General features: G+C 44.3%; 1 protein-coding gene across 2 annotated transcripts in view; it reads right to left on the bottom strand.

The window, feature by feature from the left end:
* The window catches only part of MED14 (mediator complex subunit 14), an 801,766-nt gene that overhangs the window by 46,557 nt on the left and 732,872 nt on the right, over positions 1–22,337 (bottom strand). For both annotated transcript variants that reach the window (XM_069204216.1, XM_069204217.1), the window contains 2 exons: positions 14,147–14,326; positions 13,952–14,059 (listed from right to left, as the gene is read on the bottom strand). In XM_069204216.1, the coding sequence (XP_069060317.1) occupies positions 13,952–14,059; positions 14,147–14,326 (288 nt within the window). The remainder of the gene's footprint in view (positions 1–13,951; positions 14,060–14,146; positions 14,327–22,337) is intronic.

The raw sequence follows: 22,337 nt of genomic DNA, 5'->3' as shown, positions 1-22,337 counted from the left end.
GGTTTGGGCTGGTATCATCAAAGATGAGCTTGTGGGGCCTTTTCGGGTTGAGGATGGAGTCAAGCTCAACTCCCAGTCCTACTGCCAGTTCCTGGAAGACACCTTCTTCAAGCAGTGGTACAGGAAGAAGTCTGCATCCTTCAAGAAAAACATGATTTTCATGCAGGACAATGCTCCATCACACGCATCCAAGTACTCCACAGCGTGGCTGGCAAGAAAGGGTATAAAAGAAGGAAATCTAATGACATGGCCTCCTTGTTCACCTGATCTGAACCCCATTGAGAACCTGTGGTCCATCATCAAATGTGAGATTTACAAGGAGGGAAAACAGTACACCTCTCTGAACAGTGTCTGGGAGGCTGTGGTTGCTGCTGCACGCAATGTTGATGGTGAACAGATCAAAACACTGACAGAATCCATGGATGGCAGGCTTTTGAGTGTCCTTGCAAAGAAAGGTGGCTATATTGGTCACTGATTTGTTTTTGTTTTGTTTTTGAATGTCAGAAATGTATATTTGTGAATGTTGAGATGTTATATTGGTTTCACTGGTAATAATAAATAATTGAAATGGGTATATATTTTTTTTTGTTAAGTTGCCTAATAATTATGCACAGTGATAGTCACCTGCACACACAGATATCCCCCTAACATAGCTAAAACTAAAAACAAACTAAAAACTACTTCCAAAAATATTCAGCTTTGATATTAATGAGTTTTTTGGGTTCATTGAGAACATGGTTGTTATTCAATAATAAAATTAATCCTCAAAAATACAACTTGCCTAATAATTCTGCACTCCCTGTATGTTGGAAATGTAATGGCAACAATCTGATCCTTATTGTTTTTCTTCAGGAAAGTAAACCAATATACTATGAGCAACATGTAATAAGAACAACCACTTTCCCTTTGGTATTTAGAAGTCGTTTTTGCAATCTCATAACAATGTAATAACACCTCTTTCAAACATGACAACTGTAGGAAGCTGGCCTGGTGTGTGGTGAGCACATATAGTGTTATCACCTTATACCAGGTATCCCCTATTAGTGAGGTGTAGGCAATGTCTAGGAAGCCAGGGCTCTCTAGAGGTAGCTGTGGATGAGCAGCCAAGACGTATCTAGAAGACATTGAAAGCTTATGCAATACCACTGTAATCATACAGCACTTACACACATGAAAGAACCACAGTGTTACAAAAATAAAGGTACTTTATTATAGTAACACAACCTCTAAAATACGGCATAAGCAATACTGTACTAGCAGGTGAGTAAACATACTATTATATACACCTTAATAATCAGGAATGGGCATAGAAAGCAATAGAAAACAGTGAAATAACAGTAAATAATAGAGGCCCTAGGGGAAAGAGTATACCATATAATAAACAAATTGAATGAGAAAGTCAGACCCCCCCCCAGGTAAGTGGAATCTGTAGAGGGGAGCTGGAGGAACTAGGAACCACAAAATATAAGTACCAGGGTGCCCTCCAGCGACCAGGAGAGAAGAGTTAAGTACCTGGTTTTTCGCAAACCCACAGAGAAACTTTGTAAAAGGACTGTGCACAACTCAAGCAAAACTGGAAGAAACAGAAGATGGATCCTGACAGATGAGGACCTGCAAATGAAGGGGACCAAGTCCAGTACCAGTTGGAGTGTCCGGTCGGGGCAGGAGCCACTACCCACCCTTCTGGAGATGCAGGACCAGCTCAAAGGTGAAGACAAGGAGTCAGCTATGCAGCACAGGAGCAGAGGAAGAGTTCCAGAAATGATGCAGTCGATGTCCCAAGAGCTGCAATCCGTCAGTGGTGTGGAAAAACCACCAACAAGCCTTGGTAAAGGCAAGAGTTGCAGAAGAAGAGTTGTAGAGCTGCTGGGGACCATGAAGGTCTGAGGGGACTCAACCCAAGAAGGGGAGTCCTAGGCGACCCTTAGGAGTGAGGAAAGCCAGAAGTCGAGGATGCAGCCCCCCCACAGGCAACTCAAAGGCAGCAGGTACAGGAGTTTCAGTGAGGCCCACTCAGCACACCTGGAAAAGAGTCCCACGTCGCTGGAGCAGCACACAGGAGACTACGCATTGCAGAGAAGACTGCTGGAGGCTGGGGCTACACAGAGCCTAAAGATCCCTTGGGAGGAGAGCCAACAAGTCTTGCAGCTGCAAGAGTCGAGGTACACAGGGGTACTGTCCTGCAAGGACAGGCAAAGACTCACCACCTCCCAAGTTGGATAGCTGGTAGAGGGGACAGAGGGAACCACTCCAGACCATGACCTGTCTTGCAGGATCCACGCAGAGTTGCAGGAGGATCTATGCGGCTGGTCGTCGATGCAGTTCGTGCCTGCGGATGCAGGGATGTGACTCCTTCACACCAAGGGAGATTCCTTTTTGTTTCTTGGTGCAGACTGAAGCCTTGCCGCCCTCAGAGGATGCACAGCTGGGGAAATGTTGCAGTTGCTGGAAGGAGCTGGAGAAACAATGTTGCAGAGCGAAGTCGTCGCTGGAGCTGCAGACTGTAGGTTCCTGTGAAGTCCAGTCCAGTTGTGATTCCAGTGGCCAGAAGTCAAAGTAAACATTGCAGAGGAGTCCTGCTGGAATCTACCACATCGAATCTGAGGACCCACCCAAGAGGGAGACCCTAAATAGCCCTAAAGGTGGGATTGGTCACCTAGCAGGGTGACCACCTATCAGGAGGGGGCTGTGATGTCACCTGCCTGACCTGGCCACTCAGATGCTCCCAGGGGCCTCTGTCCACTTTGGATTTAAGATGGCAGAATCCAGTGGCCACTTGGAGGAGCTCTGGGCAGCACCCCTGGGTGGTGATGGACAGGGGAGCGGTAACTGCCCTTTCCATTGTCCAGTTTTGTGCCAGAGTATGGACCAGGGGTCCCTGGACTGGTGAAAACCGGAATATGCAGGGAGGGCACCAAATGTGCCCTTCAAAGCATACCAGTGGCTTGGGGAGGCTACCCCTCTCAAGCCATGTAACACATATTTCCAAAGGAAGCGGGTGTTGCCTCCCTTTCCAACAGGAAATTCTTTAGTCTGCCTTCTTGGGCTTCAGCTGTTCAACTGCAGGAAAATGGAGCTGGGGTGTGTGGGGGCACCTCTACTCAATGCAGGGGTGCCCTCACACACAGGCACTTGCACCCTGCCCGCTGGGCTAGGAGGGCCTGCCATAGGGGTGATGTATAGAGACCTGGTGCAGTGACCTGTAGGGAAAGGATACATGCACCTTTTCACACATGCTGCAATGGCAGGCCTGTAGAGACATTTTCCATGGGCTCCCATGGGAGGCATAATACATGCTGCACCCTCTGATGCCCCAATGCCCTGAGTACCTAGGTGCCATATACTAGGGACTTACATGGGGGAACCAGTATGCCAATTGTGGGGTACAGAAAGTCAGGGACAACCAAACTTAGAGGGAGCTAACACAGTCACTGTGGTCCTGGTTATCAGGATCCCAATGAACACAGTCAAAATCACACTGACAGCAGGCAAAAAGTGGGGGTAACCATACCAAAAAGAGGGTACCTTCCTACAACGACTATGTTAGAAAATCTTGTTATTCCCATTTAACAAGTGGGATAAGATGCATCTTAAGTAATGTTAGCACACACTTTTTTTGGGTCACTCTGGAGTCAACGCCACATGGATACAAGCTTAAGAGGGATGGCATTCACATGATCATGAGCATGAAAATGAGTAATGATCATATAGTGTGAAGTGTGAGGAGGGAGGTGGGGAGCTGTTCTCTGCCATGAGTCCTAGAAAGTATCAGTGTAAGCAGTGTAAAGAGCACTTCTTGTGTAAAATGATTTGTGATTAATAAGTGATCCAGAGTGAAACGTGAACTTTCAAACTACGTTGCGTGAGAGAAGTAACAGGTTTTATTGCCAGGAGTGAAACGCAAGGAATGCACGTGTAATAGACAAGGAGAGAGATGGGTCTAAGTGTGAGTTCTTCGCAATAACAAGAAGGCTGGGTTCCTGATTTTATCTAGATTGCTCTTATTAAATGCAATCTGCACCCTAACAATTCATCACTTTATTTCATTAATAGAGAACCTCATGTCATATAAAAAGACAATTGTCCTGTTTTATTTTTAGTGTATGCTCACATCTTGAGCCCATGAACTCAACAGACGTGCACGCCTGGTCTGATATGGAGAGCCCCTACCACCATGTTACATTCATTAACACTCTCAGGAATGCTATTACAAAAGGAAGAATAGAAAATAATGTTCCTACACACTCTCTCCTCCCCTATATACATGCCTGACACTGTCTGAAGCACGCCGATCAGATGTGAAAACAAAAGCATTCTGAAAATCTCATGAAACCAGCCACTCTTATTTTTGTAACTACCAGAATTATCTTCTGGAGTGTTACCATCTTCAATTTTTGTTTGCCACAGAAACACTTTGCCCTAAAGGATGAGCACTGTTGCTCCTTTTAACAACACATTTGATCATTCTGACCAAGATATATCTGTGTGACACAAGATGGATTTGTGCTCCTATGTTGCAAAATTGAATCAAAACGAGAATAATCTACGGTTCACAAGTTCATATAGTAGAACGCATTGTGAATTTTTGGATGCTGAAATGCTGGTCCTTAATAACCAACTAGTGACAGAATACATAGGAAACCAACTGCCACCAATTTGCTACATGACAATAGTGGTCATCCTGATGCCCTTAAGTGGAGTATTCCACATGGTCAATTATTGAGAGCCAAAGGAGTTTGTTCCACCAATGATGAGTATAATAGGGAGTCATTAGATATGATGAACAGATTTGCGCAATGAGGATACCTCACGAGTGTGCTTAAGTATGCGAAGCAAAGGGTGGATATGAAATCAAGAGCACAACTGTTATATCTTCGAGAGGAAGGTCCAAATGAGCATAGAGGTAATGTTAAAAGGTTGCTTCTCATGCATGACTCAGCACCACAGTCCAATGTTCAAAGATATTCCATAGGAATTGCCAAGTATTAAATAGAGATAAGCACTTGAGAACAATACTGCAAGCAGGACCACACATAAATTTGAAGAAGTCTAGATCTCTAGGGGACAACTTAACATCTACCTTCCTGGACACAAATACAAGGAATGAGAATTGGTTGGCAAAAAATATCCTGGGTTTTCATGGATGCCGTTCTTGTAAGGCGTGTCAATATGTAAGAGTTATCATACATTTGAGGGGTGGACTATATCCATCCAGGAGAGTATCACCTGTAGCACGGACCACGTGATCTATGCTTTAAAATGTAGATGTAATAAATTGTGCATACGTAGCACCACCAAGAAGTTAAAGATCAGGATCCTTCAACATATGAGAGCAACTGTGAATGGTGATAGAAGTTATCCTTTGGCAGTTCACTTTTATAAGTATCATGCTTGATTCCTGAATACCTTTGGATATTTCGGTATAAAATATATTAAGTTACATCCAAGAGGAGGTGATAGGGAAAAAACATTACGGAGGGAGGAATCCAGATTAATATTATTGTTGGGGATTGAAGCCCCATATGGACACAATTTGAATGCTGAACTGTATGTACATTTACACAGATACACACTGCTGTACTCTATGGCTCTCATATTGAATTTGGATCTCTCGAATTATTAACTTCATCTAAAGTGTATCTGACGGTTAACACCATGTTACTAACTGTGTACCATTTGAGCCACTTTGAAACCCACTTAATTCTCTGCACTTTATTGCTTATGTGGTACCAATTGGGCCATCTTGGTATGGATGTACCCGAGACTTAGCACTTTATTGCATGATTTGCACTATTATGGACTCCCATTCAACACAATTTGGATGTTGAACTAGTTGTACATTTACGATGATGCACACTGTTGCACTTAATGGCTCTCATGTTGAATTTGTATCTCCTGAATTACTAACGTCATTTAAAGTGTATCTAACTGTTAACACCATGTTACTATGTACCATTTGAGATGCTTTGATCATCACTTGATCCTCAGCACCTTATTGCTTAATTGGTACCAATGGGGCCATTTTGGTATGGATGTACCCGAGACTTAGCACTTTATTGCATGATTTGCACTATGATGGACTCCCATACGTTAAAGCACTTGGCTTTATGCACTTTATTATGTGATTTGCACTATTTCAATTATTATTATTTTTATCTTTATATTGATACACCTAACATTGGGCACTTTATTGGGTGATTTGCACTAATGTGGTCAGCATAACATTGAGATATCCATTTCTACTGCACTTTACTGCCTGACCGTATTAATTGTGTAAATAGTTAATTGTGGATAATAATATTTTTATTCCACTGGTACTAGCTATTTCATCTTGTTATATTTTGAGATTGTGATTATTGCTCGGTGGTTTGGGAGATGATTGTCTTCAGAAGGAGGCTATTGTGACCATCAATGAAGGTTGCTAATTCTATCCATACAATGAATATTAAAAAAATATAATGAATTTTAAAATATGAGAATATTAACGTTATGAATGGAAATGAAAATGTTTTCATGTCATCCGATATCATTAGGAGTAAAAAATGACAATCACAATTGAAATTGTAACTAGCATTGTGTAATGTTAGAAGATGATCGCTTTCATAATATGGAACAATAATGGAGATTACTACATTTATCCATAATGCTTTGACACTGTAGGGGCATAGTGCTCATGCACTTATGCCTTCACCTGTGGTATAGTGCACCCTGCCTTAGGGCTGTAAGGCCTGCTAGAGAGGTGAATTACCTATGCCACAGGCAGTGGGAGGTGGGCATGGCACTATGAGGGGAGTGCCATGTCGACTTAGTCATTTTCTCCCAACCAGCACACACAAGCTGTGAGGCAGTGTGCTTGTGCTGAGTGAGGGGTCCCCAGGGTGGCAAGACATGCTGCGGCCCTTAGAGACCTTCCCTGGCAACAGGGCCCTTGGTACCAGGGGTACGATTTACGAGGGACAAGGTACAGTTTAGGGAAAGAACCCTGGTGCTGGGGCCTGGTTAGCAGGGTCCCAGCACACTTTCAATCATAACTGGTATCAACAAAAGGCAAAAAGTCAGGGGGTCCCCATGCCAAGGAAGGCATTTCCTTACACTCATGTACCCTGGTCCTGTAATGGCACTGATTTTATGGCCCCTTTGAGAAGAAGAGTGTGTAGTTCCTCTTGGAAAAGAGTGGAGTGGAAGTGAGCGCCAAACAGTAACCATTTTGGATAATGGAAAGTGCCCATTAATCTGCGGTAGTTTGAGACCATTGCGGGTAAAAAGTTTGTAACCTTCCCCCCCCCAAAGGAGTGGTGTGGGCTGGGAGGTTTCTTGTGAGTCAAATAAATACTCTGTAGGAAAGTACCATCTTGCCTGGCATGTTACCCCCATTTTTACTTGTGTGTCAGTTTGTTTTTGCCTGTCTCACTGGGATCCTGCTAGCCAAGACCCCAGTGCTCATAGTTTGCGGCCTAAGAATGTGTTCCCTGTGTGGTGCCTAACTGTGTCACTGAAGCTCTGATAACCAGAACCTCAGTGCTTATGCTCTCTCTGCTTTTAAAATTGTCACTGCAGGCTAGTGACCATTTTCACCAATTCTAATTGGCACACTGGAACACCCTTATAATTCCCTAGTATATGGTACCTAGGTACCCAGGGCATTGGGGTTCCAGGAGATCCCTATGGGCTGCAGCATTTCTTTTGCCACCCATAGGAACATGGCCATGTAACATGTCTAAGATCATGGAATTGTCCCCCCATGCAAAATCTGGTATTGGGGTGCCAATCCCATGCATCCCCGGGGCTCCAGCATGGACCCCGGGTACTGCCAAACTAGCTCTTTGGGGTTTTCACTGCAGCTACCGCTACTGCCAACCCACAGGCAGGCTTCTGCCCTCCTGGGGTCTGGGCTTCCCAGTCCGAGGAAGGCAGAACAAAGGATTTCCTCTGAGAGAGGGTGTTAAGGTGTTAAGGGCCTGAGAGAAGTAGCCTCTCCTGGCCTCTGGGAATGCTCTGAAGGGCACAGATGGTGCCCTCCTTGCATTAACCAGTCTCCACTGGTTCAGGGATCCCCCAGCCCCTGCTCTGGCGCGAAACTGGACAAAGGAAAGGGGAGTGACCACTCCCCTGTCCATCACCACCCCAGGGGTGGTGCCCAGAGCTCCGCTCCTCCAGTGTGTCCCAGACCTCTGCCATCTTGAATGCAGAGGTGTGAGGGCACAATGGAGGCCTCTGAGTGGCCGGTGCCAGCAGGTGACGTCAGAGACCCCTCCTGATAGGTGTTTCCCTGGTTAGGTGGCCAATCCTCTTCTGAGGGCTATTTAGGGTCTCTCCAGTGGGTTTTTCTTCAGATATCAAATGCAAGAGCTCACTGGAGTTCCTCTGCATCTCTCTCTTCGACTTCTGCCAAGGATCGACTGCTGACTGCTCCAGGACACCTGCAAAACCGCAACAAAGTAGCAAGACGACTGCCAGCAACATTGTAGTGCCTAATCCTGCCGGCTTTCTCAACTGTTTCCTGGTGATGCATTCTCTGAGGGCTGTCTGCTTTCACCCTGCACTGGAAGCCAAGAAGAAATCTCCAGTGGGTCGACTGAATCTTCCCCCTGCTAACGCAGGCACCAAACTTCTGCTTCACCGGTCCTATGGGTCCCCTCTCATCTCGACAAGCATGGTCCCTGGAACACAGGAGCTGGATCCAAGTGACCCCGTCAGTCCAGTGGTCCTTCTGTCCAAATTTGGTGGAGGTAAGTCCTTGCCTCCCCATGGCAGACAGTAATCCAGTGTACTGCGTGAACTACAGCTGCTAGGACTTCTGTGCACTTTTGCAAGGAATCCTTCATGCACAGCATAGCCCAGATCCCCAGCACTCCGTCCTGCATTGCTCAACTCGCTCAGTTGACCACCGGCTTCGTGGGACCCTCCTTTGTAGTGTTGAGACGACCGCTGTGCTCAGATTTCTTGAACACCTGTTCAAGTGCTTCTGTGGGTGCTGCCAGCTTCTGCGTGGGCTCTCTGTGCTGCTGAGTGCCCCCTCTGTCTCCTCCTCCAAGGGGCGACATCCTGGTCCTTCCTGGGCCTGGACAGCACCCATTTTCTTCAACCGCGACCTTTGCAGCTAGCAAGGCTTGATTGTGGTCTTTCTGCGTGGAAACAACTCTGCATCCTCCAGTACGCCGTGGGACATCTTCTGTGCAAAGGAGAAGTTCCTGGCATCTTCCGTTGTTGCAGAATCTTCAGCTTCTTCCACCCGGAGGCAGCCACTTTGCACCTTCATCCAGGGTTTAGTGGGCTCCTGCATCCCCTGGACACTTACGTGACTCTTTGACTTGGTCCCCTTCCTTTACAGGTCCTCAGGTCCAGGAATCCGTCTTCAGTGCTTTGGAGTCAGTTGTTGTCTTTGCAGAATCTCCTCACGACTTTAGTTTGTTTCTGGGGAAGTAGAGTAACTTTACTCCTACTTTTCAGGGTCTTGGGTTGGGGTATCTTGGACACCCTTAATGTTTTCTAACACTCCCAGCGACCCTCTACACACTACACTAGGCCTCGGGTCCCTAAGTGGTTCGCATTCCACTTTCTTAGTATATGGTTTGTGTTGCCCCTAGGCCTACTGCATCCTATTGTATTCTACAGTGTTTGCACTACTTTTCTAACTGTTTACTTACCTGATTTTGGTTTGTGTGTATATTTTGTGTATTTTACTTACCTCCTAAGGGAGTATATCCTCTGAGATATTCTTGGCATATTGTCACTAAAATAAAGTACCTTTATTTTTAGTAACTCTAGTATTGTGATTCTTATGATATAGTGCTGTATGATATAAGTGGTATAGTAGGAGCTTTGCATGTCTCCTAGTTCAGCCTAAGCTGCTCTGTTATAGCTACCTCTATCAGCCTAAGCTGCTAAAACACTACTAATCTACTAATAAGGGACAACTGGAGCTGGCACAAGGTGTAAGTACCATCAAGCACCCACTATAAGCCAGGCCAGCCACCTACATGCTCTTTATCAAAGGGCATATTCAACGCTGTCTGCTGAACCTCTGGATTAAAACCTGAGCATCTGAGCCAGGCATGTCGTCTAATGAAGATGCAGGTATTAATACTGCATGCCACTGTATCTGCAGCATCGAGCGCACATCTAATTGAATTATTTGAAACCGTATGTCCTTCAACTACAATTTCTACACCCCTTTTATGGTGTTCCTCAGAGAGGTATAGTACAAGTTCCTCCATGGCATCCCAGTGAGCTCTATCGTACTGTGATGGTAACGCCTGGGCGTTAGCAATCCAGCAGTGATTGGCTGCTTGAGCTGCCACTCTCTTACCTGCTGCATCAAATTTTTTGCTGTCCTTGTTAGGAGGATGTGCGTCTTCTGTTGATTTGCTATTAGCCCTTATGCGAGCAGTAGAGACAACAATAGAGGCTGGAAGGATCTGTGCTTTTATAAATAAAGGGTCAGTGGGTTCAGCCTTGTAATTTTTTATACACCCTGGGAGTGATAACTCTTGATCTAACTGGCACTTTAAGTATATTGCCCGCATGCCTGGGAGCATTTGAAGAAATTGACTTTCCTTGTGTGTTTTGCCAAGGCTGTAAAATAAAAAATAAAACCTCTCCTATTGGATCTGTGCACATATGTACATTGTGAACTGCTGCTGCCCTGGCTATAACCTGTTGATATGAGGTGGAATCCTCAGGGTGTGATGGTCTAGCTGGATAGAGATCCGGATCATTAGGTGTAATTTGATCTGGATCAAATGTATCCCAGGGGTCAGGATCGTCTAATGTATCTCCCAAATCATGAGCCCAACTCAGTGGCGAAGTAGGTGGTGTGAACTTTAAAGGAGGGGGACATGTTGGTGGAGGAGGATGCTGTGGAGAAGTAGGTGGAGAGGGTTGAGGAGAAGGCTGAGTAAAGAAAGGAGTCTTTTCCTTTGTAGTCTTTTTTGGGGGTGGAGAGGAGTCAAGCGCTGCTTGAAATGTCAATTTCCACTTTAGAGGGAGAGGAGGTGATGTTATAATCCATCCTGGTCCCTCCTCAATTTGAAGACTGCACTGACGAGTGTCCATAACTTCTAATATTGCCTTGAGAGGTGAAGGGGTGGTTGGAGAGTCTCCAGAATGCAAAGAGGTCTTTAATTTTTTTAAAGATTTTATTTTTTCAGTTCCAAAGCCTTTGGTGTATGGTATGTTTTTGGTGCCAAAACTGTGAATCGTTGTTTTTTCTTCTTCAGTGTGTCAAAATGGTCGATACCAAAAGGGGTGACTACGAAGCACAATGTAATTTTGGTTGTGTTGGAGCAGATGTTGAGGTGCGAGGTTTATGCCAAAGATATATCTATGGCTTTTTTCGGTGCCAAGCCTGAAGGCGGGGCATCCAAATGAGTGTCTCGACTCAGACTATGGCTGAAAAGCAGTGGTGGACCGGTGACCTCTTTTGATGTAGTTTTAACTGACGGTGTAAGAGTCTTTTACTCAAGGTTTGTGCCAACTTCAACGGTTGACTCTCAATGTCAGATTGTACATCTGAGTCCGAGTCTTGAATGGAGAAGGCTTGTTCTTGCTCCAGCTCTTCCTGTGCATGCTCCTCGCTGAAGATGTCCGGTGTTTCGGCTGGAGTGCAAGACCACATTTCCATTCAACGCGATCTTTGATATCAGAGTGTCTCTTTCGATCGAAATGAACAGCATGCTCCGCAGGTCTGCTCGCTGTGGTCGGGGGAGAGACTCAAATTACACACTTGGTAGTGATCGGTGTGTGGAAATTTGGAGTGACATTAAGGGCAAAACCAAAATGGAGCCCGTTCCATTAGAGCTGCATAGTTAGATGGCATGTGGAGGAGCTAGACCCGAAAAGGGCCCGGAGAGGGCCGCATCTGCCCAGAAGTAAAAATCTATTCCTGGTGTAAAGTGGAACTGAAGACAGAGTATGGAAGAATACGTGATCGAAACAATACCAACGGCAATAGAAAGACAAAGAGAATACCGTTTTGGACTGTATTGAGCTGAGAAACCGGAGCAAGAGGAACACACGTTCGAACCAGACAGCGGAGAGAAACAATCTAACAAAGGGATCAAAGTTCTTACCTTTGTACCCATGTGAAAGTCTTGGTCACCCTACTCTTGAGCCAATGGTCTTGGGGAGAAATTGGACCTACGTCTACCAGATACTGATGCAACTTGTCACTGAAGCAGTTACTTAAAAGATGTTCTTTCATAAACAAATTATAAAGCCCATCATAGTCATGCACTCCATTTCTAGTTGTCCAGCCATCTAGTGTTTTCACTGAGTAGTCTACAAAATCAACCCAGGATTGGCTGGAGTTTTTGGGAGCCTCCCTGAACCAAATTCTATAATCCTCAGTGGTGAATCCAAAGCCCTTAATTAGGGTAGCCTTCATGTGGTCATAGGATTCAGCATCTGCACTAGATAGTGTGAAGAGCCTATCCCTACACTTACCAGTGAACAGTTCCCAAAGGAGTGGTCCTCAGTGACTCTTCTTCAATCTTCTGGTTCCACAGGCCCTCTCATAGGCTGTGAACTATTCAGTGATCTCATCACCTTCCTCATACTTGGGGATTTTAGGGGTGTCAGAGTGTTCTCTGTCCATATTTACTAAGTTGCTGCCACCATTAATTGGTGCTAGTCCCAGTTCTGATTTCTCCTTCTCTATAGCCACGAGTGGTCGCTCTAGAGCTATCCTTCGACCATCCTTGCTAAAAGGAGGTCCTCTTCACTGAGGCTAACCTCAGTGTTCCCAGGGGAACTAGACTCCCCCATGTGGGAGACCCAGATCCTGTGAGCACTATTCTTAGAGTCAGGGGCATTTTAGCCCTGTCCTCCCTAGTTAACAATGTTTTTTTTCAGTAATTTTATGGCATTACAAGCTTCATCCTATCGAAAACAGCTGTGTAAGGCCTTAGATGCACAGGAGCAATCGTAGACGCTAGGGCCATTTCCAACCACTTCTTGGCGCAGGCCTTGGAAAATGGTTGTGTCCTACACAAGCCCCTATCCCAGCCCAATAACTTTTGCAGTTTTGCTCCTGTTTTAGGCTTTTTATCTATTTCCAAGATGTACATGTTAGTAGGAGGACAAGTTTCATTCTCAATGAGAAATGCTTCAGGCACTCTGTCACAGTAGCTTGTTGCCTAGTTGCAGCATCCTTGAACATTTGGTAACAAAGGAGAGCAAATTCTGATAACATATGGCAAAAGGCCTCCTAATCACCAGGGTTTCCCTGTATTGTGTTGCTTCTTTTCAGTGCTTTCTGTATTTGGAGGATCGATTTTAAGAACTGCAATCTTTGATTTACCCAAAGCTGTTGCCACATCATGCTGCCACCACTGTTTCCACGTGACGTCCAAGGTAAGCACCTACTTACAGATTGCCTACAAATCTGTTACATTATCTGTGTTAGTGCAGAATAGTCAAATATTAGGCATTTTGGAACATCTAGTACTGTGTATCCAGAAACACCATATTTAAAAAAAAAAAGATTTAAGCTAGCCCCTTGACAGGACTATGGCCTACTTTTCATAGACCTTACACACATACACAGGGATTTACCTTTTAAATTAGGTATACCCCCAGAAGACAACCGTTGCTGCACACTGTTTACACAGAAACTATACACTGTACTAAGCTGAGCTGGCACAGAATACACTTTGTACTTGCATTAGTCAAATAGACAACTGTAAACTATATGGTGCTAGTGCTCATATTTGGTCTACATATTGTTGTTCATGGTGTCGGGTGAGCACAGCTTTCCACACACTTGGTGGGACTTACCTTCCAATGTCAGGTGGTAATCTGCACTAAATATAACACACATACTGAATAAACTTTGCAAAGTGCATTTGACAAAACATTGTAAGTTGTGGTGCTTTGGAAATTTTTTACAGAAAATAAAATACACTGAAATACAATATATATGGCTTCTTGTGTGTGAAATGAAAAGACTTACCAATTCTAGTTTCATAATGTGCACACAATCTCTGAGGATGTGCGTAGGGGCCCCTAATAACTTTGTAAAAGCTATTAACGTGTTTGCTTTAAATGGTGGCCCGGCAACCTAAAAAACATAACATTGTTACTTTTGCAAAGTAAACTTTAATGCAACCTTACATATAAAACATAAATACACTACACCATTACATACCCTTGTTTCAAAGAATTTCTCTAAATTTTGCAGCTCCTCTGGCTTCCACTGCCCTGCATTTTCAGGTGTAACTTTTAGCTGCAATGTCTGATTCGTATTAGGGTTAAGAGCAACTCTGCATTTCAGCACATCAGTCTTGAACATTATAACACCAGGTTCATTGGAATTGATTAGCTGTAACTATGAAGATAAAGAATGTTTGTTAGCAATAGTTGATGACAACTAGATCATTATTTGAAACTTTGATCTTAAGTTACTCATTGTGAACATGTGCTCTATACAACATTTCATTAGATGGAACATTTAGCACAAATGATGGCACCTATGGGAAAAACCCAGAGTATTGAACCCCCTGCACAGTGTGATGGCCGGGACAACTTATTTTTTGACATGGTCACTCATCTAACCAATGATGGTGCTATGGTCAGAATGTATCTCATCTTCTTGGGTGATCAGCATTACTACAGGTACGAAATGTTTCATAATTGGTGTGGTAACGCAGCTTCACCATACTACTCCATTTCTATATGCCACTATGGCCATCTAGTGTAAATTAAATGAGGGGTAGGAGAGTTTCTCGTAGAGTAAATGCACCAGGTACGTGACAACTATAACGCCCTGTGTCCAGCTCCTACAAAGCTTTTCTTGTTACACTAGTGTATGAATCTGTTCGCCTTTGCAGTATAACACTTATTTGTGGTTTGTCTTTGGGCCCAAGGTGACCAAACATTCAGTACTCAGGAAACATGCTGCTAGGCTCAGGGTGGCTGGTTAGGACTGGTATACCTAATCACCATGTATTGTCAGCAGGTTGTGATGTGCAGGCAGTATTATGTACCTGTACTGTGCCATTTCTACTAGATCCTGAAACCATGTTTGTCTGGCTTACTGGGATGCTATTAAGATTAGGTTTATGTGCATCTGTTTGCATTTCTATATTAGTGGTATAGTAGTGCAGTATCATTGGAATTAGACGAAACGCATATCTACTATTGGTGTGGGGTATCTGGAGGCAAAGCTTTGGTATTTTGTGTTTTCTTGGATTGTAAAAAAGTTTGTGTGTGACGTGCCCCACTCTCCAAAGAGGTCTTTCACCACCCTCTGCTTTAGCACCCACTTGTGTGAAGCATCATTCTCTGTGTTTTGTGTACTCTTGATAGGAGTATAGCTACTAGTGTTATCCATCTTTATACAGCCCACTTCGATATGGTTTGGATAGCATGAGAGATTTTAAGCCCCACCTTCACCCTTATTTGTTGAGGTAGAACATGGTGGTTGGATTGCCTGGTCGGATTGCGACTGTGTTTTCTCCCACGTACGTCTGGAAGGTATTGAGGGCTAAGAAGAGAGTTCTGAGTCCCAACATATTTGTGTGTTGTACTACTTCTCTGGGCTCTAGGCCCCTGATGTTCAGCTGTTCCATGTGAGCTCTCACCTGGTTTAGGATGCCACATGGAATGTTGTAATGGTTACTGAGGGAGTTGGCAGTTTGAATTGTCTGCCCATTGTAAGGTTGTCTGCATTCAACCATTGCATTTCTTTTTGTACTCTATGAATTACACTAGATCTTCCCAAAAACCGCTCCATGTGACAAAAAACGTTGCAGTCGCTACTGTAGAGACCTCATGGCAGTCTTGCATGCCGTGTCAAGGGGATGCAAGATGACAACATGGCCATCATTTTTCCCCATGGTTTTGATCCTTTTGATAGAGGCAATCTTGCCCCGTCAGTGCCTTGACTCCCTGTTACAGGGAAGGCCAGCCTTTCACTTAGTTTAATATCTCCCCTAGGAAAAAAATTTCCCTCTCAAGCTTTGGGCATGATTTTTCTAACTTCAAGGAGAAGTACAGCTCGTTAAGAGTCCCTGTCTCAATTTTCAAACTGTCCTGGCACTGTTTGAACAAGTTCACCTTTATTAGTCCGGTAACCTGTATTCCCATTCTTTTCAGATGATCTGCTACTCCTTCCAGATGCTTTGTGAAACACTAGGAGCATAATTTATCCAAAGAAGACCATGAACTGTTAAAGTACCTTGTCCACAACGAATCTCAGGAAGTTTCTGCACCCAGCGTTCATCGGTATGTGCAGGTAGGCATCATTGAGATCTATTGCTATAATGTATTCTCCTTTTCGCACCAGTAGTGTGATATCCTGTAGTGTTCTCTTTTAAATATTTTCTGTCTTATATTTTTGTTCTGTGCCTTTAGGTCTAATATGGGCCTCAGTGATTTGTCTGGTGTTGGTAAGACAAATAAACCAAAAAAATCCTTGGTTCCTTTCTTTTGGTGGTACTTTTTCTACTGTCCTCTTATTAAAGGTTGTTGATTGTTGCTGTAGTCGTAGCTTTTGTTCTTTGCTACCCTGCTTTGCTTCCTGTCTTATTGTTGGTAGTCTGTTCAATAGTTCTTTACAGTAACCATTCTGTAATAGGCTTACTATCCATCGGTCTGAGGTAATTTCGCTCCATTCCTGGATGAGCCTTTCAATCGTCCTCCCTACTGGAGTCTTGTGTAAGAGGGGTTCTGCTGCAAGTCAGCTGCCATGTCAGAGAGGAGGAGGGGCTGTTTAGATTGGAATATCTGCCCTCTTACACACCATGCCTGTATTTCGTTTCTACCCTTGGTATGATTGTCTTCGCCCCAGCTGATTCTTTAAATGCCTCTAGACCCTGGTCCAAGACTCTGGGTATCATGTGCAGGAACAGATTTCTTTTTTGGGCTGGTTTCCTGCAAGAAACATAAATCAGCCTGCTTTTCTTTGAACTGGGCATCATAAGTGTCTGCTGCATTTCTTATTAGGCAATTGTAGACTGTGATATTTTCAGAGGGTAAGGGCGTTGACGGGTACAAATCTATCCTCTTCTCTGGCAAATCTGCATACAGGCCCTGTCAGACATCTGCAGTTTCCCCTATCAGAGAGGGGTCCTACTCAAACGGTGTTTCCTCTTCCTCTAAGAATACTTGCTCAGCCTCTTCCAGTGTTCCAGTGTGAATGGAGATTCTATCTCTGGCATATCCTGTTAATAAGTGTCTGTCTTGCAAAGGAATGCAATATTTCTTTAGAGACTCACCCTTTCTTTTCATCAAGGCCTCTATTTCAACCTTGAGGCACTGTTTTACCTCTCGACATCAAGAGCTTTTTGGTTGATGTTGAGACCTCCTTGATGGGATACTATTTCTCCTTCCCACATTCCCGATCACCTTTCAGTATCATGGCCAGTTCAGAGGGTTTGTCTACTCTTTTGTTTGAACTATGGGTCCAGTGGAGCCAGATGTTGGCAAATTTTCTAACCGATTTTTTAACATCAGTTAAATCTGGCTCATCCCTTGATTCCCGCCCCTTACATATTCTATGGCAGGGTCTTGATGACGTTACCCCTCTTCTGGTGGACCTGTTGAATCTGTCTCTTTCGACAGGTGAAGTTTCTCCACAATGGAAGCGCGCTGTGGTCAAACTCTTAATATAGAAACAGGGGTTTGATCCAGGTTGTTTAAGTAACTTTAGAGCCATCTCTCTTTTACCGGGTCTATCAGAAATCCTAGGAAAACATGTCAACAAGCTTTTCTTGAGGTGAACAGCATTCTCCACCTCTCACAAATGGGGTTTAGACCACAACATAGTACAGAAACAGCTCTGCTTACTGTAGCTGAGGAACTCAGATCTTTGATGGACTGCAGAGATGCAACAGCTCTGATCTTATTAGATTTGAGTGCAGCCTTCAACACAGTGGATCATTCCACTCTAAGTCACAGAATATTTAATGCTGGAGTCACAGGTTCTGCTCTCAAGTGGCTTTCCTCCTTTTTGGAAAACAGAACCTTTCAGGTGCTTGACCACTCCTGTTATTCGGACAGTCTTCCTCTAAGGTGTGGGGTGCAGCAGGGTTTCCCCTTAGCCCCACTCTTTTCAACATGTATGTGTTGCCACTGGTTGACATTGTACGTTCATTTGGACTGTTTTTAGTCTCTTATGCCAATGACACTCAATTGGTGATGTTCATCTCTCCTGATCCCAGTTCCAGTCACCATAACCTGGCGGCCTGCCTGCAAGCAGTGTCAAGTTGGATGACCAACAGGAAGCTTAAGCCTAACGAAGATAAACATTAGATTATAATTTTAGGTAATAACCTCAGTAAAGAGGTTCCAGCTACTCCTCAGGCTGGGTTTGAAAGGTCTGCCGAGCTCGCAGGTGGTGATAAAAAGTCCTGGAATGTGGCTGGATTGTAGTCTTACTATGAAACATCAAGAGAAAAAACTAGCTGCTTACAACTTTGGGGCACTCAGACTTCCGAGAAAGGTCCTTTATATTCTCCCTCTTTTAGCAAGGAGACTAATTGTCCAGGTCCTCATCATTTCACTTCTCGATTATGGCAATATTTTTTATCTTGGTTCACTAGGTAATGTCACCAATAGGGTAGAGGTTGTACAAAATGCAGCCGCTAGATTGTTGACGGATCAGTCGAAACACCACTCTGCAAGGAAAGCTTTAAAGGCACTGCATTGGCTGCCAGTGCAAAAACGTATCCAATTTAAGGGTCTATACATTCTGCATAAAGCTGTCTACAGGAGAGCCTCTCTCCTATTGAAATCTTTGCCTTCCCGTTGTATTCCAACCATATCCCTTCAATACTTGTATGCCCTGTTGCTTCAGATTCCCATAGTGAAGAAATCTCGATGAGGAGGCCTGTCCTTTTCGTAGTTAGCCCCCAAACTGTGGAATACACCTCCTCTTGAGGTGAAGAGACTTTCCAGTGAGCTCTCTTTCCACAAGGCTTTAGAGATTTGGTTATTCACTAACTAGTTCTTGCTGTTTTGTCTAGTAGCCCTGTACCAGCAATGGGAGGCTTTGGGGTAGCCATGCGCTTTATAAATTTCCTAGACTTCACTAGACTAGATGGGAGGAGCATGGGAACACCGAGTGAGAAAGAGACATCGTAGTGATCTGTTAAATTGACAGCAAAAGGAGTGAAAACAGAGTAAGCTATAAATTTCAAAAATGTTAAAATTTGAAAATTGAAGGATGTGAGAAAAAAGACGATATCGTTGTTTTTAAGAGAATTTACAAGGAGCTCCTGACGGACTGTATATTGATGCCTCAGAGAATGAGGTTCTCAATTTAACGTAAACATGCTGCTTTTACATGCAAACTGGGAGTTTGCTTCAGAAATTGAGCCGCAAAAGATAGGAAAACTAACAATTTCTATACCGCCTTCTGTTTTTTGGGGGCGGTCACGTCAACAGATGGAATAGCCATATAATGTGGCCAGTGCAATGTGGGGACTGGAAGAGTCTTTCAACGGAGTTTCAGTTAGAGAATAGCTAATTTATAATCCAGGATAAATTGTAGGGTATCCACCTAGTGTTTAGGGAAAGATCTGACACGGAGTAATAAGTATTGTAAAGTTCAGAGTTGCCGCAGGGTAATTTAGATTTACACTTAGAAATATGAGTAGAGTATTGATGTTGAAAGAGCTGTAGGTGGTGAAATGGCTGTTACGGCAAGAGGTCTACTCACTGAGTGAGGCCAAGGGAAGCATGTATTATGGAGAGCGCTTACCTTGGTGGCAGAAGTGGTATGAGTTTGGATGAAATTCCTTCGCAAAGGATTGAAGACCTAGTTGGCTGGCAATCAGTCTTCCATCTCTAAAATGCCCTAATGCCGCTCCCGTCAGACATTCGTCATGAAACAGCACATCGATATGTGTCATGAACATTACCAAAGAGCCCTGTGGCATGCAACCAAGTGTGATGAGACATAGCCACAGAGCATCCCTTAGCTCTGGTCACAAAGTCTGCTCTGTTCAGACTCATACTGATAATGTTCCTGAATGAGTACTGATCATTGCGGATGACCTCAACAAAGTGATCGTTTAAGAGCCCACAAAGGTTGGGGATGATTATTGATCCTGTACAAAGACAAGAATATAATGGCCAAGGAGACATTGAGGGAGCGCAATGCCAGGCGGCTTGCCCCCCCCCCCCCCAACAATCATTCTAACGTCTTGGATTTCCTGCGCGACAGGTGGGTGGGAAACAATGCTGAGCTAAGTTTGGATATGGAAGATGCTTGGAATGTAAGATTCTATGGCAAAGGGAGCATTACAACAAAAGCTGGGTCCTCCGGTGCTACTCTGTAACACCTAACAACTGTGCAGATCATTGCCAGGGCCATGCTCATTTTTGACTAGGTATTCTACACAGACTCTGGGAGCCATTAACAGCCCTAGTGAAGAAGTGATGGCTAAGAGGACCTCAGTGACAATATTTGGTTTATTTGGCCTTTCACAGAAAGAAGAGGCAAACCAAGCACCACTGCTGCCTGTTTCGAGACAGCATGGAAAGACATCACTCAGCTGGAGTAGAACTTAAAAGAGAATCTATATCAATATTCACCAATGTATACAGACCATTAGCATTCTGTAGAGCTAGATAGTCAGCTGCATCGTTTATAGGAAGAGGTAGAAAAGGACTGTTGCCATCAACCTCCTGATGTCCAGCTGAAAGCTATAAGAGATCCGAATTAGTGTAAAAAACATATTGTGTATGGTGTCCCAACATCACTGACGGGTACCAGCACAATCCTGTCTGCATTTTTCATCCTCAAGTAACAACTGAGCCTTCCTATTTAACAGCAGTGTCTTGACTGGGGCCAGAGAAATCTTGTGGGGTGATGGTGGTGGCACCAGCATCAGGGAAAAAGGAATTAGCAAGGGCCCTGGATTCAGATTCACACCATATGGAACAGTTGAGGTTCTGGCAAAATCACAGGAATGCTCAAGTGGAATGGAATAACCCATAGATGAACCCCTGAGAAAAGCTTAATGGCACTCCAAAGGAGACTGAAGTCTGCTTAAATGCTTCCACCACAGCATAGTGAAATAAGGTTGGGTCAGTCTCTGGTACCGGGAACTTATGATAGCCTACCTACTGCCAGAATCCTAAAAGGCATCCACAGTGGAGGTGGCATCAAAGCTGGTAGTGCCAGAGTGGCCTCCTTTGAAACTTATTGGCTTATTTTGCATCAGGAAAGAAGGACCTAGAGGAGAAAAGCGTGGGGGTGCTTACCCATGTTGATCATCTGCTAGGGGGGTTGGTTTCTTCTTTTTCTTATGCTTCCAGCTGCTATCCCTGGAAGACTTTAAAGATAGAGAAGAGAGGGAAGCGGACCGACAGAGAGACAGACCGCCGCCCAGGATAACAAATCTCCTGGGTGCAGGCCATAAATACTTTGGACTCCTTTTTTTGATTGCCATAGAGTGCATCTGAAGACTTAGGTTGCACAATCTGGAATTCTGCCTCAAACCCAGGCACCACAGTCTCGGCATGGAGATCATGATCAACACCTGGCCATCGCATTTGTGACAGGGCATAAACCCAGATTTTGCAAAGGGGGTGGGGGGAAACATATTCATAACATACTGCACCAATATGAAGTAGGGTAATTTGGAGAGCAGCAAAAATAGTCTCAAATATGCAGAGAGAAGCTCAGTCCCGTGTTGAAAGGTGTGGGAAAAACAGAACTGACTTTAGGGCACCAGGGTGGGCATTATATGGTGCCAGTGAGGCCACCATGACTACACTTCTGGCGTCAACATGGAGCCATCACCCCCTACCTGCATAGTAGAGTCACGTCAGAAGTTTTGGGATCCAGTCTAGCACCTAGGATATTCTACAGCTGATGACTCTGCGGAGAGGTGTATCCATCAGAATATGCCCCAACCAATCTTTCATGTTTGCATTTAATAGACGTGGGGATTTTGAGGAATGTAGGTTTGGCTGGACAGAGTTATACCAACGTAAAAGGAAAGCTGCTTAAACTCCAGAAGTGGTCATGTGACCTAGGGGAAGGAGTTGGTCAAAAACTGAAAAGCATATTCGGAAAATTAAGCCAAAGCTGCATCCACCCAAAGACAACCATGGAATTGCAACAAATGCCCTATTTGGTACAGTAAGAACAGGGTCTGGTCTAACGTAGTCAGAGATACTGCAAACAAGTGACTTTTTACTTAGACTAACCCCCCTAATTCATGGAAGTACTTAGTGAAATAACCTCATAAATGAGTGGAAGCAAGTAAAGGTAATGGAGATGTGACCCTCCTACTTTTACCTAAGGTCAGTTATCTGCTGCAGGAATCTCTTTAGTCAGCATGTAGCATTCTGTGTCACTAAGGGGTTGGGTGGTCAGCTTATGC

Source organism: Pleurodeles waltl, chromosome 8 (assembly GCF_031143425.1).
Source record: "Pleurodeles waltl isolate 20211129_DDA chromosome 8, aPleWal1.hap1.20221129, whole genome shotgun sequence".
Classification (NCBI taxonomy): Eukaryota; Metazoa; Chordata; class Amphibia; order Caudata; family Salamandridae; genus Pleurodeles; species Pleurodeles waltl.
This window is presented reverse-complemented; position numbering and strand designations above follow the sequence as displayed.